The sequence below is a fragment of the Microcaecilia unicolor genome, chromosome 11, assembly GCF_901765095.1.
Source record: "Microcaecilia unicolor chromosome 11, aMicUni1.1, whole genome shotgun sequence".
In the NCBI taxonomy this organism is placed as follows: Eukaryota; Metazoa; Chordata; class Amphibia; order Gymnophiona; family Siphonopidae; genus Microcaecilia; species Microcaecilia unicolor.
Window position 1 is genome coordinate 26,465,980 of NC_044041.1, and position 27,405 is coordinate 26,493,384.

At 47.3% G+C, this 27,405-nt stretch overlaps 1 protein-coding gene across 1 annotated transcript in view; it reads left to right on the forward strand.

Moving 5' to 3' along the window:
* The window catches only part of TRPV4 (transient receptor potential cation channel subfamily V member 4), a 165,465-nt gene extending 138,792 nt beyond the window's left edge, over positions 1-26,673 (forward strand). Inside the window, 5 exon segments of the mRNA XM_030219409.1 lie at positions 9,497-9,563; positions 14,394-14,707; positions 19,078-19,205; positions 23,097-23,218; positions 24,351-26,673. Of these exon segments, the coding sequence (XP_030075269.1) occupies positions 9,497-9,563; positions 14,394-14,707; positions 19,078-19,205; positions 23,097-23,218; positions 24,351-24,490 (771 nt within the window). The 3' untranslated portion in view covers positions 24,491-26,673.
* The last annotated feature ends 732 nt before the right edge of the window (positions 26,674-27,405 follow it).

Consider the following 27,405-nt stretch of genomic DNA (forward strand, 5'->3'; position numbering starts at 1 on the left):
AAACCTTTTTTAAATGCCGCTAAGCTAACCGCCTTTACCATAAACCTCAGTTAGTCCATAAGATTTTATTTGGAAAAGCTTCACAATATGTGCTTCAGTTGATCAGTAGACCTTTATCTAAAAGAATATCTCGTTCTAATGATCATCTAATTTTGATTTATCCTCCTGTGAAAAATATAAAATATACTTTTTTCTTTTCTTATAGGGTCCTGTTTGCTAAGCTGCGTTATAGGCACGTTAGCATTTTTAATGCACGTTAACCATGTACGTGTGTTAACTGTGTGCGTGCCTACAATATCCCTATAGGTGCCTACATGGTTAGCACGTGCACTAATTGTAGGCGAACGCTAACGCGCCTTAGTAAACAGGGCCCATAAAGTGGCAAAATCACGGAATTCAGTTCCACTAAATATTAGGTCTGAATCAAATTACAGTATAAGATGTTTCATCGTCAGTTAAAAACGTTATTGTTTGCTACGTTTTTCCTGGCTTATCCACACAAATGCATGATAAGATTTGGAGAGTTAAGATACACATTCTATGCACCAGAACAATTAAACGTTTTTCTAGATATGAAGAGACTTAAGTAATCTATATATATAAAAGGCAACCCCAACGTTCTGAAGCCTCCACGGAAGTTGAGGCGCCCGAGATATCCGGTGTGCCCTGGAGTGTCTGCACCGCCCTCGCGTCAAAACGTCATGATGCGTCAAAACGTCATGACGTCGAGGGCGGAGCTATTGACACTCGAGGGCCAAAACGGCCCACAGCAAACAAGGCAAGTAGCTTCGAGGGACGGAGGGAGGGGGCCCCTTGCTAGCGCCCGTTTCATTCCGCTCAGAAACGGGCATTTTTTCCTAGTATTAGATAAAAGAAGGAATGTTGACCCTCCATTCACTGTCTTACTTTAAGATGTATATTTTTGAACTTACTCCTTTATTTTATATTACACCCCCTTAAAGTGGTCTAAGGAAGTTTGAGTTGTATTTCCTATCTAATTGAAATTCCTAAAAATAATATTTCAACTGTGTTTCTGTAACAAGTACCTTTTGATTTGTAATGTTGAAATTAAAAATTATTAAAAAAAAAAAAACCCAAAAATGTTATTGTTTTTGAGATCCTATAAAACTCGATTGATCTCTTTTTAAGGGGTCCTTTTACAAAGGTGCACCGAAAAATGGGCTGCGCTAGTGTAGGCCCGTGTTTTGGGCCCGCTTAGATCCATTTTTCAGCGCGCCTGTAAAAAGACCTTTTTAAAATTTTTGCCGAAAATGGACGTGCAGCAAAATAAAAATTGGCGCTTGCCCATTTTGGTTCTGAGACCTTACCGCCAGCAATTGACTTAGCAGTAAGGTCTCACTTGTTAACTGCGCGGTAATCGCTTCTGCCGCACGCCAGAAAATAAAAATTATTTTCCAGCGCACATAGTGGACGCGCTTCAAAGATGAAATTACCGCAAGGGCCACACGGTAGCCAGGCGGTAATTCAAAATTATCACACTTTGGGTGCGCATAGGCGCCTATTCGGCTTAGTAAAAGGCCCCTAAGTTTGGATAAGTTTAAGAATTGTGACATCCCAGAAATGACTGGTAAACTCTTGTAAATCTGTGAGGAGCCAAATACTTGGTAGTGATGGTACAGAACAATTCGTATTTGTATTAGTCCTTCAGAACTGGATACTCAATTCAAAGACTTCTCTGGATTCATTGTGCTTCCCATTTTAGAACAAGGAAGGAAAAGGGGAGAAAAGTGTTTGCAGGTGCGCATGTTCATTAGAGCAATCAGGGCAGGGGCGTAGCCACGGGCGGGCCTGGACGGGCCCAGGCCCAGCCACTTTCCCTCCAGGCCCGCCCATCCAACATCCTGCTGCTGTCGCTGCCTTTTCTCCCGTGCCTCCGCCGGGTCCGGGAAGCAGCGTTCGGCAGCGTTGCCTGCCTGCCTGCCTTTTAAAATAATTCACCTCCCTGGCCTCCGCTGCATTTACTTCTTCGCCCGTCGCAAAGCGCTGCCGTTCGCACAGGCAGCTCCGCTCCCCTTTGCCGCGTCCATCTGGCCCTACGTATCCACTACAGGAAGTAGCTGGAGACCTGGTAGCTGGAGGAAGAAGATCCTCTTGAAGGTACTGGCCGAACTCCGTGGACTTTTGACGCTCTCTGCTGAAAAGCGGCGTCACAAGAGCGACCTGACGCTTTTCAGCCACATTTAAAAGCGCTTTATAAGAACTGTGCAAGTGCATTAAAGAGCCTACTGTGACTTGGTCTCAGAAGAATGGTTGGCATGATGTTTAACCCGAGTCCCTGAAGAAATCAATGAAAGCCGCGGTGTCGGGCGAGATTAGGGGAAGCTTGAAGGATTCATGTTTGAGAGACCTGGAAGTTGAATGAAATGAAAGTGCTCCGTTTGAGCGCGTGATTAAAAGAAAAAAAGCAAAAATAATCAACAGAAGGAAGATAAAGCAGCAAGTAATCGTCTTAAAGATAAGTTAACATAGTAACATTGTAGATGACAGCAGAAAAAGACCTGCACGGTCCATCCAGTCTGCCCAACAAGATAACTCATATGTGCTAATTTTTATGTATACCCTACTTTGATTTGTACCTGTGCTCTTCAGGGCACAGACCGTATAAGTCTGGCCAGCACTATCCCTGCCTCCCACCACCGGCTCTGGCACAGACCGTATAAGTCTGCCCAGCACTATCCCTACCCCCCAATCACCCGCCCCACCTCCCACCACCGGCTCTGGCACAGACCGTATAAGTTTGCCCAACACTATCCCTGCCTCCCACCACCGGCTCTGGCACAGACCGTATAAATCTGCCCAGCACTATCCCCGCCTCCCAACCACCAGTCCCGCCTCCCACCACCGGCTCTGGCACAGACTGTACAAGTCTGCCCAGCACTATTCCTGCCTCCCACCACCGGCTCTGGCACAGACCGTACAAGTCTGCCCAGCACTATCCCTACCCCCCAACCACCCGCCCCACCTCCCACCACCGGCTCTGACACAGACCGTATAAGTCTGCCCAGCACTATCCCTGCCTCCCACCACCGGCTCTGGCACAGACCGTATAAGTCTGGCCAGCACTATCCCCACCTCCCAACCACCAGCCCTGCCTCCCAACCACCGGCTCTGGCACAGACCGTATAAGTCTGCCCAGCACTATTCCTGCCTCCCACCACCGGCTCTGGCACAGACCGTACAAGTCTGCCCAGCACTATCCCTACCCCCCAACCACCCGCCCCACCTCCCACCACCGGCTCTGACACAGACCGTATAAGTCTGCCCAGCACTATCCCTACCCCCCAACCACCCGCCCCGCCTCCCACCACCGGCTCTGGCACAGACCGTACAAGTCTGCCCAGCACTATCCCTACCCCCCAACCACCCGCCCCACCTCCCACCACCGGCTCTGGCACAGACCGTATAAGTCTGCCCAGCACTATCCCCGCCTCCCAACCACCAGTCCAGCCTCCCACCACCGGCTCTGGCACAGACTGTATAAGTCTGCCCAGCACTATCCCCGCCTCCCAACCACCAGCCCCACCTCCCAACCACCGGCTCTGGCACAGACCGTATAAGTCTGCCCAGCATTATCCCCGCCTCCCAACCACCAGTCCCGCCTCCCACCACCAGCTCTGGCACAGACTGTACAAGTCTGCCCAGCACTGTTTAAATATTTAGTTAAGCACTTTGGTATTGTGGTAATAGCACGTACACATACACACAAGAGGAAGCCCTATGATAGAGGTGCTATTCCACCAGGCAACGAACAAATGATATTGCCTTAAAAGTGGTGGTTCGTTCTGAGGGCTTTCCTCTAATTACAACTTGTGATTCTAGGTGGCATATTTAAATAAATAATTAATTTTTTATGCCCAGGTGTGTTTGGAAGAGTGCGGTGCTATTTACCCGTACTAGTAGCACATAGTTTTTGGTTTTGTATTTTTGAACACTGCTTCCCGCCACGCTGGTGACTGGCGCAGGGATGAGACTTTTCAAGCCTTGGGGGCCTCCAGAAGATTCTTCAGCTGGCAGGGCCCGGAGATCCCACCCAGCCCAGGTATTTAACTTTACGGGAGGGGGATGGACAGAGAGGAAATATGTGGGTCATGTCCACCCAGTCCACCCCCAGGCTCACCCAAAAATTGAGGTCTGGCTACGCTACTGAGTCAGGGCCGCCAAGAGTGGGGGCAGAGGGGGCAAAATTCCCCGGGCCCAGGCCTCCAAGGGGGGCCCGGCACAGAGGTCTCTCTCTCTCCTGCTCCTGACGGGACCCAGGTGATCGCGTCCCGACAGGAGCAGGAGAGAGAAAACTCTGGTGTCAGCCCCCCCCCCCCCCTTGGAGGCTTGGGAGGACCCGGAGGAGCAGAAACAGCAGGACCTCTGGTTTGGCTGGCTATTCTCCGCATTGCCTGCCAATCGGCTGCTTTTCCCCTCAGGCCACGCGTGTTTGATTTTGAAACCGAGCATATGCGACATGAGAGAAAACGCAGCTGCAGGGGACAGGCGGTGTGGCAGAGGAAGGAGCAGCACTGGAGGAAGAAAGACCTCTTCTGTTGCCGGGGCCTCGGGATCCCTGCCAGCCAACGTATTTGCAGGTCTGGTGGGTGGGCGGCAGCGGCGGCGTTCCAGGGAGGGCGGCAGCAATGGCGATCCTTGGGGGGGGGGGGGGGGCGGCGGCCCTGAGAGCTGTCCCAAGAAAATTTCAAACAAACAGGCCTTTGCTAGCCCACATTGAAGAAATGAAAGATTCTTAATAAAAAGTATATAGTACAATACATAAGGCCTGCAACCTGCGTTTAAATCCTACACCAGGATTTCTGTCGGGTAAGCCAGCCTCTGGCCAATTCAGTCATCCATCCACTATTGATCAGTAAACGAGTATCCGGCCTCTGCCAGGGAGTAAAGATAACTAGGGAAGGCAAAATTACTAAAAACCAACCTGTTCAACAAGGCTTACCACAAGGGGCGTATCTGGACTCCGGCGGTAGGGGGGGGCCAGAGCCAGAGGGAGGGGGCACATTTTAGCCCCCCCCCGCCGCCGAGCCCCCACCGCCGAGCCCCCACCGCCACCAATGACTCTCTCCACCCCCCTCCCGCCGCCAACCCTCCCCCGCTGCCGTTGCTTACTTTTGCTGGCGGGGGACCCCAACCCCCGCCAGCCGAGGTCTGCTTCCACCTGCCGCTGCCGTAAAAACTTCTTCTTCAGCCGGCGGGGGACCCCAAACCCCCGCCAGCCGCCCCGCGGTGTTTAAAATTCATCTTCGGCCTCCGTGGCCGTGCTGCTGTGATAGGCGCTGTTGAAATCCACTTCGGAGTCTGACGTCGCAGCACGTACAACGTACAACGACGTCAGACTCCGAAGTGGATTTCAACAGCGCCTATCACAGCAGCACGGCCACGGAGGCCGAAGATGAATTTTAAACACCTCGGGGCGGCTGGCGGGGGTTTGGGGTCCCCCGCCGGCTGAAGAAGAAGTTTTTACGGCAGCGGCAGGTGGAAGCAGACCTCGGCTGGCGGGGGTTGGGGTCCCCCGCCAGCAAAAGTAAGAACGGCAGCGGGGGAGGGTTGATGGCGGTAGGGGGGTCCAGGGCAAAATCTGCGGGGGCCCAGGCCCCTGAGGCCCCACGCAGATACGCCCCTGCTTACCACAAAGATCCTTCCTAATCACCAAGCAATGGTAGTCTTCCAGAACTAGATAAAACCGAACTCTCTATACCTGACTGCTTAAACCACTCTGTAATGTTTCTTCAACTAATCTCTCACGCCAGAAATGATCTGATTATATAACTTACTCTATAAGTTACTTTATCATTTATGTATTTAATCAAATTCCGTATTGTATTTTGTGAAGACGAGGCTTCTCCTCTCGCTCTCCAGCAGGCCTGTGGCTCCTGAGCAGGGCTCTGGCCGGTCTCGTCCCAGCACCCTGAACACACCAACCTTCAGGATCCTAGGTCCCTTGTTCACTCAGGGTGACCTTGTGCTTACTATGCAAATTAGATGTAGATTAGACAGTTCTCAACAACAGCCTATTCATCAGGCAGCTCTTTATTCCAGCCCCCTGGGCACACTTCTTCCAGCTTAAACACTTTCACAGGTCTTCCCACTGAGTCCTCCCACACAGACACCTGGGCCCAGTGCTAACAGCCCCTCTGGCCTGAACAGAATATTCTTACCCCACTCTGAGGGTACAGCTCTGTCCTCCAGCCCCTGGCTGCTAGTTCCCTGTACTTAATACACAGTTCTATCCACAACACAGTTCATCAAAAGTCCACAGAGTCCAGCCAGTACCTTCAAGGGGATCTTCCTCCACCAGCTGCCAGGTCTCCAGCTCCTCTCTCTTATCTTTCCTTTCGCAACGTCAGGTAGGTATAAGGAGGTTGATTAGCTTATCCACCCCATTAGTTTTTTCCCCCTAATTCCAGGCAGGACCCAGCCCATAACAACTTACACCTGTTTCTAGCCCAGGACTCTCCTTGGTCCTAGCAACCTCCATCTGGACATTCCCCCTACTGACTCCCTCTAGTGACTCCTCAGTAATAACATGACCTGGACATTTTCCCCTATTTCTATGGAACCAGAGCCCTCTAGTGGCCTACCCAGGATAGGACAGCCCCTTACTCTTCACAATTTTCATGCCGAAAAGGGGGGTGTCGCGCGTGCCTGCCCTCCGTTGTTCCATGCTTCTTCTCTGCCCCGGAACAGGTTACTTCCTGTTCCGGGGCAGAGAAGAAGCATGGAACAACGGTGGACAGGCGCGCGCGGCACTCCCCCCCCCCCCGGAGGCGTGCACCCGGCGGGGGGGGGGTTCTTCGCGGAGGTGTCCTTTCGCCGGGGGGGGGGGGGGTCTGCGCTGCATCGGGGGGGGGGCACTGCACCCGGGGGGGCGGGGCGAATCGGCGATCCTCCCTGGGTGCCAGCCCCCCTAGGAACGCCACTGAGCAAGACGGTCAATATATTGTATATGGATTTTCAGAAGGCACTTGGCAACATGAAAGACTCCTTATGATGAAGCCACAACTTAAGTACTGCAAGCAGTTCTGGGTAGCTGCACCTCAAAACAGCAGAATGATGAGAAAAACGATTATAGGGCTGATCAGTCCTCTTATAAAAAGAAAGGCTCAACTGGTTAGGAGAAGAAACAAGTGACAGCTGATACCAACAGAGGTCTATAAAATTCTGTATGGTGTGAACAAGTTATTTATACTATCAAACAGTACTGAGGCTAGAAGTTGGAGAGTATGGAATTAATAGCCAGGAGAGATACAGAGAAGAGCCAGAATAGTGGACCTTCTGTACAATTGATAGGGCTTTTGATAGAAAGTCAGTGTTCGTCATGTGTGTTTGTGTGTGTGTGTGGGGGGGGGGGGGGGGGCATATGTCCATGACCCTGCCAGTAGTTTTTTTTAATGCAATAAAAGGTAACAAATATGATATACAGAAATCACAAACAATCCCAAAACCCCATCCCACCCACCCCAGGACTACTACTACTTCTTAACACTTCTAAAGCGCTACTAGGGTTACGCAGCGCTGTACAATTTAACATGGAAGGACAGTCCCTGCTCAAGGAGCTTACAATCTAAAAGACAGGTGTACAATCTAAAGACAATCTAAACAATCTAAAGACAAGTGTAGAGTCCGTCTGATAGGGCATACTATATTTCATGAAAGGTTAGGTGCCGAAAGCAGCATTGAAGAGGTGAGTTTTAAGCAGAGATTTGAAGATGGGTAGGGAGGGGGCTTGGCGTAGGGGTTGAGGAAGATTGTTCCAAGCATAGGGTGAGGCAAGGCAGAATGAGGACCAGCAGTAGTATCAAAGGTATGAGCCTGAACCTCAAGATCGCTGTATGGAAAGTCTCCCTATGATGAGTTGTGCCATGTTACGGCTCTCCAAGTTTCATAAGGCTACCAGACCTTTATAGAATGTAGCCAAATGTCTGTGTCTCAACGCTGTCAACCTAAACATTTAAAAAATAAAGTCCAATTTCTGGAAGGCAGAAAGGGCCTGCTTTCACGCCTGTGCTGGCACCAGAAAAACCGATTTCATGCACTCAATTTTGACTTTTTTTTTTTTTTTTGCATTAATGAGTTACTTCGCATGATCTTGCATTGCAACAGCTCATTAGTGCAAAATTTTACACAAACATTCGTGCGAAAGTTTACTGCTGCAAAGTGTGCATTTGTGAAGTGACTTTGCAAACGTACTCTTTGTGTAAAAGGATAGCACAGAACACCAGCATTTTGGCATGTTTGTGCGTTCCCAGGTGTTTTCCGCTGTTTTTTTTTGCACAAAGTGTGTAAGTCACTTCACACTTTAGTACATTGGTCCCTTCTTGTGTTTTCAGTGCACGATGAGAAACTGACTTTTACAGAAATGACCTGAGGATGGCAGCACAGACTCACAACCACTTTTACAGATGTTAACTGGAATATTTGTTTTTAATATTAGAAGTGATACATGCAGTTTACACCGTCTGTGTGATAGCTCCAGCACTATACCAAGAACTGTGTAAGCAGCTGCACAGTATGGAGGGACATAAAAATTGCTCCCAGCCTATTGTCTTCTCTTATTGGCAATGATAAAGTGGGCGGGGCAGTAGGGCATCTGTGGGTGATTTGCACAGGGTCCAATTATAGCTTGGTACAGTCCTGAATAGGTCATAAAGATTATTTAAAAAATACCCCCTGGATTTCAAGAGTCTTGGTCTCTTCCAAAAAGAGACATTTTCAGAGGCTTAGTCAGAAACCACCTGAGCTTTTATTTATTCATTTTCTGCTATTCCAGCTCACTCAAATTAAGGGGTCCTTTTCTTAAGCTGCAGTAAGCACTAATGTGTGCTTACCGCAGTTTAAAAAAAAAACGAATCGGAGAAAATTTTTCTTCATTCAACGGGTAATTAAATTCTGGAATTCATTGCCAGAGAATGTAGTAAAAGCAGTTAGCTTAGCGGGGTTTAAAAAAAGGTTTGGATGGCTTCCTAAAGGAAAAAGTTCATAGAGCATTATTAAAATTGACTTGGGGAAAATCCACTGCTTGTTTCCAGGATAAGCAGCATAAAATGTATTGCACTTTTTTGGGATCTTGCCAGGTACTTGTGACAGAGATTGGCCACTGTTGGAAACAGGATGCTGGACTTGATGGACCATCGGTCTGTCCCAGTATGGCAATAGTTATGTACTTATGTACCGAGGTGTGCACTCAGGACTTGATGGACCATCGGTCTGTCCCAGTGTGACAATAGTTATGTACTTATGTACCGCGGGGCGCACTCAGGTGCCCCATGGTAATTTTTGCATGTGCACACGCCGCTACTCATGAGCTAAAAAATAAAATGTATTTTTAGCGCTGGATGGAGGTCTGGGGACGGAGCGTGGGCTACAGATGTTATATCATGAATCTGTTGTCATTCAGGGACATTCACAAGGTTGGCCCAGCCCTCTGTTTGCCTGTAGATCTATTTAATCTGCCACTCTTCCTTTTACTTTTCAGATTCTCTTTAAAGACCTCTTCCGCTTCCTGCTGGTTTACGTGCTCTTCATGATAGGATATGCTTCAGGTGAGGCTCTCAAGGGGGCAGAGGAGTAGCCAAATGGTTGGAGCAGCAGGCTGAGAAATGGAGGGCCCAAGTTCCTATCCACAGCAGCTCCTTGTGGCCTTGGGTAAGCCACCTATTGCTTTAGGATGGCCAAGGGGGGTGGTGCTGGCAGCCTCACATTACCTAAGTCCTGGTAGGAAAGCCATAACATCTGTAGCAGCCCCCGTAAGCCATTCACAGCTTGGTGCACAAGGGACAAAGAGAGAGGGGCTCCCAAGTCATACCCTCCATCGCACGTTCATACCACTTGAGTTCTTTTATCATCTTCTCCACACAATGTTAACCACACTGTTAATTTACAAGAATGTTGTTGTTTTTTTAAGCCTATGAAGAAATGCTGTGTTAAAATGCCAGGTTCCTTTTCCTCAAACTACCACCTTCCTCCCCACTTTCTACTTGGGGCTCCCCTCCTAAGATCCTTTGGACGTGAACATGCACTGCAATGTCCCATTAGAAAGGCACGTGTGCTGTATGCGTCATGAGCATTTTGAAAGCATATGGTACAGGATTGTATTTGCGTACAACACGTGTGTGTATTGGTATCACAACATTGGAAATACACGCTTACTTTTTTGCCCATGCCCGAGCCTTCCCTCTGATGCAACTTCCTGTTCGTGAGGACCGTATCCTTCTATTTTCTGCATAATGCCTCATTCCTCCAATGCCTTAGAGCCAACCTCATCAGTGATGTCACAATGGCTTGATTGCCCTATACTTGGTTCACTTATTACATATAACAGTCATTTCGATTTCCAGAGACATTTCTTTTTTCTTTAATTATGGGGGAAGTTATCATCATGGGCTACGGTTAAGACATGTTATTTTACCGTTAACCCCAGTTATTAGTAACTAGGGCTCATTGCATAAAATGGGGCCTATGCTAAATAGCACGAATTACTGGTATAACAACACATCTTAACGGTAGCCCAGGATTGATAATTACTCCCCTAAATCCTTTTGAACATCTACCCCTTAGTCCAGAGGTTTTCAACCCAGTCCTTGGTGGGGGCGGCCCGCCCCGGGTGCACACCGCTGGGGGGGGGGGGGGGGTGCCGTGCACCTGTCGGTTCCGCTCGTTCTCTGCTCCCTCTGCCTCGGAACAGGTTACTTCCTGTTCCGGGACAGAGGGAGCAGGGAACGGGCGAAGCCGACAGGCGCACGTCACCCCCCCCAGCAGGTAAAAAGTCACCCGGGGGGGGGGGGGTGTCCTTTCGCCGAGGTGGGGGGGTCTCACACTGCACCTGGGGGGGGGGGGCATCGGCGATCCGCTCCGGCTGTCAGCCACCCTAGGAACGCCACTGCTTGGGGCACACCTAGCCAGTTGGGGTTTTCAGGATATCGGATATCCTGAAAACCCCGACTGGCTAGGTGTGCCCTGAGGATTGGGTCGAAAACTTCTGCTTTAATCTCTGTGTATTATTCTCAATGGTCAGAATGTACATTGCATTTCAACTCGACTCCAGAGAAGCACCAGAGAAAGAAAATATCGAAGTAAATATTTGCAAAGTGTCCCTGTGATGCTTGTGGAAGAAAAGATGGGTGAAGGTTCCATGATGATGCAGCCAAAAGAATATTAAATTCACTCACAACATTACAAATTGATAATATAATTCAAACTGTTCTTGTGTTGCTTGGTGACTGCATGCAGAGAGTTTAGGATAGAGCCTTGAAGGTTCAAAGGTTGATGTTATTAAGCAATCCCACACTGATGAACTCGGAGAAATTACACAGAGAACTCGCAGCAATAATAAACTTTTGCTTAAGCAAGGAATAAACAGGCATTGAGTCTGGAGTCTTGTTGACAAGGTGTTCTTGACCCGGAGTTATAGCATTAACACAGAAAGCAGCAAAACCAAATAGAAATCGTACATATTGGCTTGTGGCATGCAATCTAGCCTTTCACTGGATTTTGCATTCTCAGTATTGGAAGAGTCAATTTAATATTTTAGCTCTTAAGTTGTTGGGGTTTTTTTTTTTTTACATTACATTAAAAAATTTTCCTCTCTGGTTTCACAGCTCCTCTAAACATAATGAGGGCAATTTTATAACTGGGCACATGTAGTTATGTGCGTCTTATGCGTGTAAGCAGCACCTTAATTGGCACCTATGCATGTACAGTATCCCCCAGAGTCTATATAGGGCGCCTGGATTTGCCAAAATTTGGCCATTGCTCCTGAGATGCGTGCACAAATAAATTGCCACCCGTTAAAATTTGTGTGTTATTCTATAAGACATGACATCTAGCTGTAATAGCATGTAACTCAAAAGGGGGTGTGGCCATGGGATGGAGATGGGCGTGTCGGGGGGGTGTTCTGAAAAATTATACACGTTTTTACTGAGTACTAACTCAGCACGCCTAACTTGGGTACCATGATTTACACCAGGTTTCAGCAGGCGTAAACCTGGCGCCCAAAGTTAGGCACGGGAATTGACACTTAGAGATAGATTCTATATATCACACCTCAAAAACTGGCGCTGAAACAAAATATGCCTAGGCGTATTCTATAGCCTAAATTTCCACGCAGTTTGTAGAATACGCCGAGCGCCCCTCTGTGTGACTAAATGTAGTCGTGGGCAGTTACGCCAAGTAAAGCTTGGTATAAATTTTGACACCTAAATTACGCACGGACTGGGTGTATTCTATAAGAATGTGCATCGATTTTAGAAATGCCTATGACACGCCCGTGGCTATGCCCCCTTTTCAATTATGCAACTTAGAATTTATACACATCACGTTATAGAATAAGCTCAGACAGTTGTGCATGTAAATTCAAATTAATGCCAACTAGTGTCAATAATTGTTTGTTTAAGTGGCAATTATCAGCGCTGATTGGCTTGTTTACTAATTAACACGCTTATTTTCGAAAGAGAAGGACACCCATCTTTTGACACAAATCGAGAGATGGGCGTCCTTCTTGCATGGCCGGCCAAATCAGCATAATCGAAAGCCGATTTTGGCCGTCCACAACTGCGTTCCATCGCAGAGACAGCCAGAGTTCACGGGGGCGTGTTGGCAGGGTAGCGAAGGGGGGACTGGGGCGTGATTAAGAGATGGCCGTCCTCAGCCGATAATGGGAAAAAGAAGGACGTTCCTGACGAGCACTTGGCCGACTTTACGTGGCCCATTTTTTCTTGTGACCAAGATTCAAAAAGGTGCCTGAACTGACCAGATGACCACCGGAGGGAATCGGGGATGACCTCCCCTTACTTCCCCAGTGGTCCCTAACCCCCTCCCACCATAAAAAACAAGTTTAAAAATAGTTTTTTGCCGGCCTCAAATGCCATACTCAGCTCCCTGACAGCAGTATGCAAGTCCCTGGAGCAGTTTTAGTGGGTGCAGTGCACTTCAGGCAGGCGGACCCAGGCCCATCCCCCCCCTACCTGTTACACTTGTGGTGGTAAATGTGAGCCCTCCAAAACCCACCAGAAACCCACTATACCCACATCTAGGTGCCCCCCTTCACCCGTAAGGGCTATGGTAGTGGTGTACAGTTGTGGGTAGTGGTTTCCGGGGGGTGGGGGGGTTGTGGGGTTCAGCACCCAATGTAAGGGAACTATGCACCTGGGTGCAAAGTGTGAAGTCTACTGCAGTGCCCCCTAGGGTGCCCGGTTGGTGTCCTGGCATGTGAGGGGGACCAGTGCACTACAAATGCTGGCTCCTCCTACGATCAAAGGGCTTGGATTTGGCTGTTTTTGAGATGGGCGTCCTCAGTTTCCATTATGGGCGAAAACAGAGGTCGCCCATCTCTAAGGTCGGCGATCTCTACATTTAGGTTGACCATCTCTAAGGTCGACCCAAATGTTGAGATTTGGCCGTCCCCGACCGTATTATCGAAACGAAAGATGGATGCCCGTATTGTTCCGATAATGCTGTTTTCCACGCCCTTTCGCGGCACCATCCTTAGAGATGGGCGCCCCATTCGATTATGCCCCTCCACGTTGCCTGTGCAAATCCAGAATACGACTGGATTTGTGTGCGCAATTTAAGTCGCACTGTATAGAATCTGGGGGAAATTCTATAAGTAACGCCTAAAAATCAGTGCTGAAAATGTAATGTGTTTAGTTAGATTCTTTAAGAGGTATGCATCCTTTAGAGAATTGCGCTTAGGGTATAATCCATGCCTAACTGTAGGCGCCTGCATTTTGCAGGCATAAATGCTGGCGCCTTCAGTAGGCACGGTTTGCCCATATTCTATATCTACACGCATAAAATGTGGGAACATCCCAGAAATGCCCCTATCCATACCTCCAAATATTTACGCACGTTAGGATTTACGCTCACATTGTTATAGAATACGATATGCGTGTAAATTCTAATTGTCAATTACTGCTGATAATTGATTATCACCCAATTATCAGCACTGATTGGCTCATTAATCAATTAAGCTAAAAGCATAAATTGGGCACATAACTCACTGCGCTATGGAATCCGGGCTTAAATGTGATTCTATAAAGGGTGCACACTCTATAGAAGTCTCCCCCTTAGTGCCTTAGTTCTATAGCGCGTAAGTGAAAGGGGCATGTACAGATGGCCAGGTCATAGGCACGTCGCCAAGTGTTGCACACAACCTGTAGAATACTATCAGTTGTACGTATTGTACACTTAATCACTCCAACTTACGCCAGCCATTGACCTTTCTTAAGTGGGTGCGCCTAAGTTTGAGTGCCAAAGTGGCTTTACGTTAAGTTATACGCCAAGTTATAGAACCGCTCCCAATATTTGTGAGTGAGTCATACATGTTTTTTTGACCATGCACACCCCTACTTCTGTCTTTTCTCTCTTCTTCCTAGCCCTGGTCTCTCTTCTGAACCCTTGTGCTGGGGAGGAAATCTGCCACAACGCAACCAACTGCACCCTGCCCGAGTACCCATCGTGTCGAGATAGCAGCACCTTCAGCAAATTCCTCCTTGATCTGTTCAAGCTGACCATCGGCATGGGCGACCTTGAAATGATCAACAGTGCCAAGTACCCAGCGGTCTTCATTATCCTACTGGTCACCTACATCATTCTGACCTTTGTGCTGCTCCTTAACATGTTAATTGCCTTGATGGGGGAGACCGTAGGACAGGTGTCCAAGGAGAGCAAGCAAATATGGAAATTGCAGGTAAGACTCTATCAGAGAACCACTCTTAAAGGCGAAGGCTGTCATGGCAATGCAACTAGACGTGTGAAACCAAACTAATCTTCCTTTTTTGAAAGCATTTTAAGATCCAGCAGTTTCCGCTTGCTTATTTGTACTTCCAACGTTGGAATCAAGTCTGGGATCTGACCTAATATAAGGCATTACGGTTGCCTGTCCATTAGTGATAGTACTGCAAGACTACTGCTAGGGATTATGGCTTCCATTCTGAACCCACCACTGGCAGAAGCAACTTGGTATCACTGCTGCCCTATAACTCTAGACCATCATCGATTGCTTGATGTAAACCCTGAGGGTGGGGGAGAATGGGAGAAGTGGGGGGGGGGGGGAGTCTTTGCCAGCAGGTCTAAGGGGGCCAATAGGGGGTAGGAGGGGTCCTCAAGGGGGTGGGAGGGGTCTGTTCATGGGGGAGTATTTTCTGGGGGAAGTGGGGAGGGAGAAGGGGAGACCCGGACTGCACTTCTGTTTTACAGTACCAACCCCTTTAAGAAGGGGTCCCCAGGAGCAGTGGGCTGTGCATTACTAGCTCGATCCTCCCAGGCAGGAAAATAACACCAGCTTTGAGTTGGTATTATTTTTCCTGGAATAATGCAGATGGCAAAGCTCAATTCAAGCTGTGCTACTTGATTTACATAATAATGAGATCTTTTGCATTATCCCGCGATACCTTCAACTGACAAGCGTTATGGTACAAAAGCACTAAAAACCAACCTGTTCAAAAAGGCATACCCATCCGATCCAACCTAAGTGCCTAGACCTCGCAACACAACGAAACCAAAGCTTGCAATAGACTCTACGCAACTCTTCCCCTCTACGATTCCCCAATGTGCCTATAACACATGACCCTTATTCGTCTACTACAATTCTCTGTATTTGTTTCACTACCGGAAATGGCGATTGTCTCTACAGTATTATGTAAGCCACATTGAACCTGCAAATAGGTGGGAAAATGTGGGATACAAATGTAACAAATAAATACAATTTAACACACATTAAGAGACAAATATTGTGCTTTGTTCCGTTAATGCACATTAGTGACTACCCCCATTCTAGACTATATTGAAAAAATGAAGTCAGTTGGCAACCGTCAAGAAAACGAAGCAGGACTTTTGGCCATTGGTGTTTTGGCACCAACGTTGAACTTTTGGCCCCAGTGGACTTTTGGCTGCGCTGGAATTTTAGACACGGTCAAAATTATTGCTCCTCTCATGCTGGCGCCAAAGCAGCAACTCCCTTTTCTCCCCCCACTCACCTTGCCTTGGGGCACTATTACAGTGGCTACTTGGGGATAGCATGGATGAGAAAGGAGGAGGTGGCACAGTGGTGTGCTGGAGCAGGCTCTCACAGGCTCGCAAGAGCCGGTTGTTAAGTTTTTAAGAATTTTGGGAGCCGGTTGTTAAAGTAGGGCCCTCCATGGCTACTTTAACAACTGGCTCCCAAAATGTGGGCTTGGGCCCCCTGCTGAATTATCTTATACTTTGCTGGTGGGGATGCTGAGCCCTGCCAGCCAAGTAAATAGACTACTGCTGCTCCCCGCTCCTTGTTTCCAGCTCTGGGCAGCAGGCTGGGACTTCTCGAGCATGTGAGAGAAGTTCCAGCATGCTGCTCAAAGCAAGACATTGGGAGTGGTGGCAGTTCATTTATTGGCTGCCAGCAAAGGTATGCCTAGCATGCCCACACGGAGGGAGGGAGGAGAGAGAGGCAAGTGTTGCTCCCCCCCCCCCCCCCGGCCACCCCTGGCCCTTCCAACTGCAGAGCTGGCTACGTCCGGAGAAAGAGCCTGTTGTTAAAAATTTACCAGCACACCCCTGAGGTGGCAGCCCCCCTAAGTGCCCTAAAAGACCCAGGACAGTGCTGAAGAAAGCCTGGCACAGTTACAGCTTTTATTTACCTCTAGGTAAGTAGCCTGGCTCGCTGGGTCTCTGTACATCAACACTGCCAAGGAGTGGGACTGTGACATGTCCCTGTTCAGGAGGGTACTGTGCAGCTGGGGTGTTTCTCGGGAGCAGTCGAGGGTCCTTGAGCAGAAATAAAATGTGGGTTGCCCCAGGCGGTGCCTGTGAGGGAGGATGGTTCTCCAAGAAGATTGTTCTGTTATAGGCTAAGTTCCTAGAGCATGTCTTGGGGGCGGTAATAGAATTGTCCCCAATAAAGGTAAAGTCTCTAGGCTGAAAATTATTCTCCACTAGTGGCTAAACGTATGCATGTAGTTTTCAGAGCACATGTCCTTGTGAGTGCAGGGATAATAGATGGGGAAGGGGAAGCAGCTCAAATTTCTTCCAACTGGAGGAGTCTCTTGTCCTTTTTTTAGGCTTGTCTCTCATGAAAGCAGTGAGGATTAGTGCATTGGCACTAAGGCTATGAGTGAGAGAAGGGGCTGAAAGAGTGGGGAGGCCTTCAAATGAGCATGACCCATGTAATGAGTGAGAGAAGGGGCTGAAAGAGTGGGAGACCCTTCAAATGAACATGACCCTAGAGTGAGAGAAGGTGCTCAAAGAATACAAGAGCCTTCAGTTGTGTGTGACACACTCGTAAAGAGTGAGAGAAGGGGGCTTAAAGTTTGTGAGAACCTTCAAATGAGTGTGACACTTTTCTAATGAGTGAGAGAAGGGGCTCAAAGAGTGTGAGAGTGAGAGAACCTTCAAATGAGTGTGACCCACTCCTAATGAGTGAGAGAATGAGCTCTAAGGGTACTTGGTTAAAATAGCCCCCTAAGCCCTGACAAAAAAAATAGCCCTGACCAAAAAAAAACCCCCACAACCTTGCCCCCAACAAAATAGCCCCTGGTAAATCAGCCCCTGACAAATGTGTCCTTCGACAAAAGGGCTTGCCCCCGTGTATTTTACCTGTTCTGCTCCTTCTGCAGTGGCGTACCAAGGGGGGGCGGTGGGGGCAGTCCGCCCCGGGTGCACGCCGCTGGGGGGTGCCGCGGCGCGCGCCTGTGGGCTCCGACTTTGCAAACTTCGCTCGTTCGCTGCAGCTCTCTCTGCCCCGGAACAGGTTACTTCCTGTTCCGGGGCAGAGGGAGCTGCAGCGAACGAGCAAAGTTAGCAAAGTTGGAGCCCACAGGCGCGCGCCGCGGCACCCCCCCCCCAGCGGCGTGCACCCGGGGGGGGGTGTCATTTCACCGGGGAGGGGGGAAGGTGTCATTTCGCAGGGGGGGCGCGCTGCACCCGGGGGGGGGGCGCATCGGCGATCTGCCCCGGGTTCCATCCACGCTAGGAACGCCACTGTCCTGCAGTGTGTCTTTCTGAGTCCCGCTGGCTTTGAGCCGAGGTATGTCTCCCCTTTGCCACCCTAGTTTCAGTGCTCACTGTCTGGAATGTCTCCCTCTTCCTCCTGCCTGCCCTGCACAGTGCGGTATCTCTCTTTCTCTCCCCCCACCCCCCCAGCAATCCTCCAATGTTCCTGTGGGCCGCCAGCAATGTCAACAAGGAAAGCAAGCTGCTTCAGCCAGCCACGGAAGCATTCCCTCTGTTGTGTCCCGCCCATCTGATACTACTTCCTGTGTCCATGTAGGCAGGACACAACAGAGAGAACGCTTCCAGGGCTAGCCAAAGCAGCTTGTTAACGCTGTGGGTGGCCTACAGAAACGATGGAGGATTGCCGGGGTGGGGGGGGGGGGGGAGGGTGAGAGAGATTCTGGACCGCGGAGGGTAGGCAGGAGGAAGAGGGAGATGTGTTGGACTATGTTGAGAAGTGGGTGGGAAGGAAAGGTAAGAGATGTATTTCCAGACCATGGGAATGGGAGGAAGGGAGAGAGGTGCCAGAATGCAGGAAAGGGGGTAGTAGGACAGAGATTACAGAACATGGGGGTGGGGAGAGAAAGATGCTGCACTGGAGAGGGAGTTGAAGGAAGAGAGAGCTCAGATGAGGGAGTGGGGGATAGAGGGGGAGAAGATACTGGACCCCCAGAGGGAGGGAGAAAGAGTTTTTACTATACTTCTTATTTTGGTGAAGGGCCATGGGCTATTTTGTCAGGGGCTGTTTTGTTAGGAGCCATTTTGTTCCAAGGCTATTTTGTCAGGGCAATTTTGTCCAGGCTATTATGTCGGGATACCTGCTTTAAGAGTGAGTGAATGTTCAAGTGAGGTAATGAGTGAGAGAAGGGGCTCAAAGAGTGGTAGAGGCTTCAAATGAGCGTGACACACTCCTAGCGAGCGAGAGAAGGGACTCAAAGAGTACGAGAGCCTTTAAATGAGTGTGGCACACTCCTAACGAGTGAGACTTGCACCTGTGCGTTCAGTACCACCACAAATCTATCATTTCCGAGATTCTGGAATGGCAATTTCTCTCTTATTTTGTTTTCTGTTTCAAACTTTGTCCCCCCGCAGTGGGCCACTACCATCCTAGACATAGAGCGCTCCTTCCCGGTGTTCGTGCGAAAAGCTTTCCGCTCGGGGGAGATGGTAACCGTGGGGAAGAATCTAGACGGCACACCAGACCGCAGATGGTGTTTCAGGTACGTGTGTCAGAACAAAAAAAATGAGTAAGTTTAAAGATGCATTAGGAAGGGTCTCTTTATTTAATAAGAATTCTCCTGTAATTAATGTGCTCACATAGGCACAAAAGGAAAAACCACACAATTCTAATGGTTTCAAAATTTATTAAAGCTGATTGGTTCCCAAGGCTACACTGATAAGTGCTTGGAGGGCACAACAGAACCGCATACTAATTTGCATATTAATGAAGTCATAAGTAATACATGAGGCACTGCATGAAATACCAGATGGTATTTAAGCCTCCTAGTAAATATGAAAGACAAGCAGTGACTAACAATTATGACAATGTTTCATGAAATATCTGTTATTGATTCATAATTAGGCCTCATTAGACCACATGCATTTGGTACTAATACAGAGCTTGGTGAATTGCTTTTGTCATTTATATACATGGTTGAATAGCTGGCTGTCTTTGAATTGAATGTGTGTCAACACTGGAGCTTGGCTCTAAGTATTTAGGGTCATCTTATTACAAGCAGTGCCTCTGGTGAATATAATTTGAAATACTAAAGAACAAATCTTTAGAAATCCTGCAGCTTCCAGCGTTATCAAGAGGTTTGGGAACACAGTCACGCTGAGAGAAGTTGACTACCCTGAGTTTAGCAAGCCTGAGCAGCCCCCTTCTTCCTCTGGTGATTAGGCTTCAGTGCAACAGACTAATTCTAACGTGTGCCCAAACCTTATTGCAGTAAACTGGGGTTTGTGATTATCAATTTAGTTAAAAATGGAGATCGGGTTGGAGAAAAACAAAGAAATTAACTTTGCAAGAAATTGGTTATGACAGCCTTTTGGCAGGAAGAGAGAGCTGTCGTAATTGTATTGGGCTGTAGGAAGGGTAAGCAGATGGCTTCTGGTCTACGGTGGACAGGCTGAGCCAGCCTTGTGTTTTTAATTGTCTCGTGTGTGGGTTTATTAGATAAGTAGGACTCCACTTCAAGTCTATGGATACAGCGGGGGTGGGGCATGGTGGTAAAAACCAGGATTGGCTCAGTCTGTCCCTGATGATCCAGTGCCTCTGTACATCATTCCAAACCCTGAGAGAGGCAATTAATACATTTAAATGAAATAAAATATTTTGGAAGTACCTGTAGATCTTTGGGGATGATCAACATGATAACCTTTTATTAGATTGTTGAGATCAATGGCTGGTTCAGGCCATGCGATAAGACAGGCTTGGAGTCCCGATGGCCCACGCGTGCGAGTGAGAAAGATAGGGAGAAGATGGTGAGAGTAGGAGGGAGCCCAGCTCCAGGCTGATTTTTTTTCCACCATAGTCCATCCCTAGCTACACTGAGGCCTTCTTGAAAAACAGGGAAACAAATTGGGCCGTCAGAAGCAGGGACAGATGTTGACCCCGGAGTCCTTCGTTCTTCTGTGTTGCCATTGCAGATGGTGGCGTGGGTTTTGATTAATATCTTTTTTTAAATTAATTTCCATAAAGAGCAAAGTAATAGCAACATCATCTCAACAATAGTATTTATTTTATTTTTGTTACATTTGTACCCTGCGCTTTCCCACTCATGGCAGGCTCAATGCGGTGGGCAATGGAGGGTTAAGTGACTTGCCCAGAGTCTACTACTACTACTACTATTTAGCATTTCTATAGCGCTACAAGGCATACGCAGCGCTTCACAAACATGAGTCACAAGGAGCTGCCTGTGCCTGAAGTGGGAATCAAACTCAGTTCCTCAGGACCAAAGTCCACCACCCTAACCACTAGGCCACTCCTCCACTAGCAACATTCCATGTAGAAGCCTGCCCTTGCAGCCGCGCAGGCTTCTGTTTCTGTAAGTCTGCACGTACGTGCAGGACGTCAGACTCACAGAAACAGAAGCCTGCGCGGCTGCAAGGGCAGGCTTGTACATGGAATGTTGCTAGTGAAATAGCAACATTAACATTCCATCTCAAATAGCAGCAACAGAATCTCAATAGTAGCAACATTCCATGTAGAATCTCCAATAGTAGCAACATTCCATCTAGAATCTCCAATAGTAGCAACATTCCATGTAGAATCTCCAATAGTATCTATTTTATTTTTGTTACATTTGTACCCCTCACTTTCCCACTCATGGCAGGCTCAATGCGGCTTACATGGGGCAATGGAGGGTTAAGTGACTTGCCCAGAGTCACAAGGAGCTGCCTGTGCCTGAAGTGGGAATCAAACTCAGTTCCTCAGTTCCCCAGGAACCAAAGTCCACCACTCTAACCACTAGGCCACTTCTTATATAGAACTTGATTGCTCTAATACAGTTTTTTACGTCAACCCCCCCTTACCCTCCCACCTACGCCCCCCACATTCCCCCCCCCCCCCCCCATTATCCTTCAATGACTCAGTTTTCAATGTTCAATTATAAGTATGACATGTTAGGAGCAGTTCGAGCTGAGGACCACTTCTCATGAAGTTCCCACATTTTATTATGCTGTATCAAATGTCCTCTACGGATAGCTGTAAGCTTTGACAGTAAACCAATGTTGTCCAGTTTACTCAGGATGGTTTGCATGTTAGGAAGGGGATGGTTGCTTCCATGCCGCCGCCAATGCCATCTTACTTGCCACAAGTGGCTCGGGTTTTGGAAGTGAGTTTTAGTCCTGGTCTTAGCTCGGTGCTTGTCAACCCTGTCCTGGAGGCGCACACAGCCAGTCGGGTTTCAGGTTTACCACAATGAGTATGTATGAGATACTAGCTTTGAAAAGAATAGGTCTTCAGCATATGCAGCTCTATCTCGTCCATATTCATGGTGGAAATCCTGAAAACCTGACTGGTTAGGTGTGCTTCCAGGAGAGGGTTGAGAAGCAGTGGCTTAGAAGACCAAGGAGACTTAATAATTGCTTGGTTGATGTAGCTTTGTTGGTTGGATACTAGGGCAGTAACAGGCATGCTTCCTTAGCTTCAAGGTTCTTGTAAGTCATGCATCTCTAAGTTACTACTACTATAAATCACTTCTATAGCGCTACCAGTCGTACCCAGCGCTTTACAATTGAACATGAAGAAGACCGTCCCTGCTCAAAAGAGCTTACAATCTAAATCAGGACAAACAGACAGGACCAAAAAGGATAAGGGAAGGACAGACAGAAGGACACATAAGGAGAAGATAAAAGTTACAAGTCAGGAGTCGAAAGCAGCAACAAACAGGTAGGCCTTTAGCCCGGATTTGAAGGCAGCCAGGGATGGAGCTAGACGTAATGGCTCAGGAAGCCTATTCCAGGCATAAGGTGCGGCGAGATAGAAGGAGCGGAGTCTCTAAGTTCAGTCCTCGAGAGCTGCAAACAGGCCAGATTTTCAGGATATTCCTGAATATTTATTTTTAGAAATTTATATGCCACAGTTCATGGATTACAATTAAAATATACATAACTAAAATTAAAGTAACAGATATAATTAAATAAACAAAACAACATATAATCTCAACATAAAACAAAATGTGAGAGCTTTGTCTCAGTTTCACAATCTGAATTTGCACGGCATGAGAGAGATTTGCGTACAATAGAGCTGGTGGGCATGCACGTCTCTCTCGTGTGTATTCATTAGGGAAAACTGGCTTGTTTGCAGGCCTGGAGGACTAAATTTGGACAAGCCAGTTGTAAGCACTCTTTGGCATCTCCATAAGAAGAGGGAAAGAATGGATGGTAGGGTGCGCTCACTTGTGTTTTACGAAATCAAAACCATTGGCACCATAAAAAGAAAGGAAGGCATGAAAGCAGATCTAGGTTGGGGTGTAGGCTGTGAGTGGACTTATCGACCTTTGGCTTATTCTCCTCTTCCTTCCGAGTACGTTGTATTGATAGAAATACATAAAGGTTTAAGAAAACCTCCCTTGACAAGTTTTTGAATGACTTCTTCTGTTCTTTAGAGTGGATGAGGTGAACTGGTCTCACTGGAATCAGAATCTAGGGATTATTAATGAGGACCCGGGGAAGAATGACACATATCAGTACTATGGGCTCTCTCACACTGTGGGCCGATTGCGAAGAGGTAAGACTCAGCACCCATGTCTTTTAGCATGTACTGCCATCACTGCAGGGTGCCAATGTGTGCTTCAGTTGCAATATGCTATGTTACTACTACTACTACTACTACTATTAAACATTTCTATTAAACATTTCTATAGCGCTACTAGACTTACGCAGCGCTGTACAAATCAACATGAAAAAGACAGTCCCTGCTCAACAGAGCTTACAATCTAAATTGGACAGACGAACAGCTAGGGGTGGGGAAATTGCAGTGGTAGGGGTGATAAGTGAGGGTGTTGAGTAAGAGAGTCATGGTTAGGAGTCGAAAGCAGTAGCAAAGAGGTGGGCTTTAAGCCTAGACTTGAAGACAGCCAGAGACTGAGCCTGACGTACTGGCTCAGGGAGTCTATTCCAGGCATAGGGAGCAGCGAGATAGAAGGAACGGAGCCGGGAGTTAGCAGTGGGGGAGAAGGGGGACGACAGGAGACATTTACCCAGCGAACGGAGTTCACGGGGAGGAGTGTAGGGAGAGATGAGAGCGGAAAGATACTGAGGAGCTGCGAAGTGGATGTTCTGCTGAAACTTCAGAGGAGGCTCATGGTTTCATAGATTTGCCCTTTTGATTCTGAGAAGAGCAGAGCTCTGGTGGTCATATTCACCGTGTAGAAAGTCTGAGAGGTTTTGTGGTGTTTGATATTCTTCCTTCACAGTTGAACTACAGCCAAAGTGTTTTCAGTTTAAGAGAGAGATTAGGCTTCCCAATCTCTCTACGGCAAAAGTTGAGACAGAATTTGAATAAACTAGCTGATGGATGCCTGCTGATTGCAGTAATAGAGAAGCAAGGTTTGTAAATCAAAGCGACATTACGAGGTTCACAAATGAGATGCATTTTATACTTCAAATAGTCGGGTTTTTGAATTTATAGCTGAAGTAACTAAGGGCAGTACCATTTTGAATTTTTGTACATTTGCTTTTTTTTGTAATATTAAATCATTCCTTTCCACTTCTCATTGCTTCAGAATGTAAACTTTTAGCTTCTATTAAATAGGAAAAAAATCCTGGTTTACAGGAAGGTATTACAGATATTTTATTGCTGTCGTGTTCGTTATTGGAGCTATTTAAAAGCTGAAATCTAATCTCTGCATTATTTACAGATCGCTGGTCAAGTGTGGTCCCTCGAGTTGTGGAACTTAATAAACAGCCCCATTCAGAAGATGTGGTGGTGCCGCTGGATTATATGGGAGCACCCACGACCCGTGATCAAAATTGGAAAAAAGACGATACCCACATCTGATGTGCAGCATGAAAATCAATCCTAAGAAAATTAGGAGAAAAGACTCCAACAGACCTCATTTCTCTGTAACCCTTTGCCTTAGCCATGGGCCGTGGAAGGATAATATCTTGGCACGGCATTGCAAATTTGCACCGTACAGAATAGCTGGACCAAAACTGACTGTTTATAGAAACTGAGATAACAAACTGTACCAAACATAAACACTTTTTTTTAGGAAGTCCATTGTAAATAGATGCTTAAAACAGAGTTCATGGTGCGGTCCTCCAGATGTCTGGATCCCAGCTCAGAGGATGACAATGACTGAACTGGAACAGGTGGAACCCTAGTGCCACTGACTCTATGTCAAACTAGTTCTGAGTGGTGAAGTCTGTAATATTGTTTCCGGATTTTTTTTACTTCTCTGGAAAGGACGCGTTCCTGGCTTTGACAAGCTACTAGCACAATAACTGAGTCCCACTATTTCACTGCCAACAACCTATAAGACAGGAATTTCATAGAATCTATTTAGGTTGTAATATGCATCGTGTGTCATAGATGGCAGATCATGTTTCACGAATGGGTGGGTGTGAAAAGCGTATCCTGTTTTATAAATGGATGAGTGTGGCTGGCGTATCCTGTTTAACGAATGGGTGGGAGCGCCAGTACATTGTGCTGCATGAATGGATGAGTGCAGCAGTATATCCTGCTTTATGAATTGGGTGGGTGTGGCAGGTGCGTCCTTTTTCATGGTTGGGGTGGCAGGTGTATCTTGCTTCATAAATGAGTGGACGTGGCAGGCGCATCCTATTTCATGCATGGATGCGTGTGGCAGGTATATCCTGTTTACTGAATAGGTGGAAGTGCCAGGTACATTATGCTTCGCAAATGGGTGAGTGTGGCAGGTATATCCTGTTTCATGAATGGGTGGGTGTGGCAGGTGCATCCTATTTCATGAATGAGGTGTGGCAGGTGCATTCTGTTTCATGAATGAGTGGGTGTGACAGGTATATCCTGTTTCATTAAAGGGGAGGTGTGGCAGGTGCATTGTGCATCATGAATGGGTAGATGTGGCAGGTATATCCTGTATCATGAATGGCTGGGTGTGCCAGGTATATCTTGTTTCATGAATGGGTGAGTGTGGCAGTATAGCCCATGAATGGGTAGATGTGGCAGGTGCATTCTATTTCATGAATGAGGTGTGGCAGGTGCATTCTGCTTCATGAATGGATGGGTGTGACAGGTCTATCCTGTTTCATTAAAGGGGAGGTGTGGCATGTACATTGTGCATCATGAATGGGTAGATGTGGCAGGTATATCCTGTTTCATGAATGGGTGAGTGTGGCAGTATAGCCCATGAATGGGTGGATATGGCAGGTATATCCTACTTCATGAATGGGTGGTTGTGACAATCCTGTTTCATGAATAAGTGGATGTGGCAGTATATCCTGCTTAATGAAAAGGTGGGTGTGGCAGGTGAATTCTGTATCATGAATGAGTGGATATGGCAGTATATCCTGTTTCATGACTGAGTGGGTGTGGCAGTATATTCTGTTTCTTGAAAGGATGGGTGTGACAGTTGCATCCTTTATCGTGAATGGGTGGGTGTGGCATTTGCATCATGTATCATGAATGGGTGGGTGTGACAGTTGCATCCTTTATCGTGAATGGGTGGGTGTGGCATTTGCATCATGTATCATGAATGGGTGGGTGTGGCATTTGCATCATGTATCATGAATGGGTGGGTGTGACAGTTGCATCCTTTATCGTGAATGGGTGGGTGTGGCATTTGCATCATGTATCATGAATGGGTGGGTGTGACAGTTGCATCCTTTATCGTGAATGGGTGGGTGTGGCATTTGCATCATGTATCATGAATGGGTGGGTGTGACAGTTGCATCCTTTATCGTGAATGGGTGGGTGTGGTGAGTACATGAGTGAGTGGGTGTGGCAGATATATCCTGTTTCATGAGTGAGTGTGGTGTGGAAGGCGTTTCCTTTTTCACAAACAGTTTGCTGTGGCCTTAATTTTAGCACCGGTTCTATCCCTCAAGAACGAATGGTTTGGGTAATAAATCCCATTTACAGCTGTATTTTCCAGTAATGAGGTTCTTCTCTTTTAAGCACAGCAATACATTTCACTACTCTGAACGGCTTTTTAAAAATAGACTTTATGATTACTGGTCTCTGTTTTTAAGACAATGTCATCCAACCATTTTTTAATAATAAATTCTTAAAAAGTAAAAGATCGACTTACCTAATTTTGAATACTGGACCCACTATGAATGGAGAAGATCATTCGGGTGTATTAGATTAGACAATGGTCTTGAATATTGAGGAAGGATCTGTTTCTGGGTAATTTTCCTACTCTTGTATTAAACTGTTGTGTCCTCTCTTATTGTTAGGGATTTGCATTTGTTTGAAACGACGTGAGAAATACCAGCAACATTTCCCACATCATTTCATGTCACCTTTCCCCCAAAAGACAGGAAAGAACCTGAAATTTCTTTTTTGTATGTTGTTAATAGAGCAGATTACTACTACTACTTATCATTTCTATAGCGCTACTAGACGTACACAGCGCTGTACACATGAGCATGAAGAGACAGTCCCTGCTCGACAGAGCTTACAATCTAATTAGGACAGACAAACAGGACAAACAAGATAAGGGAATATTAAGGTGAGGATGATAAAATAAGGGTTCTGAACAAGTGAACAAGGGTTAGAAGTTAAAAGCAGCATCAAAAAGGTGGGCTTTTAGCTTAGATTTGAAGACGGCCAGAGATAGAGCCTGACGTACCGGCTCAGGAAGTCTATTCCAGGCATATGGTGCAGCAAGATAAAAGGAACAGAGTCTGGAGTTAGCGGTGGAGGAGAAGGGTGTAGATAAGAGAGATTTACCCAGTGAACGGAGTTCCCGGGGAGGAATGTAGGGAGAG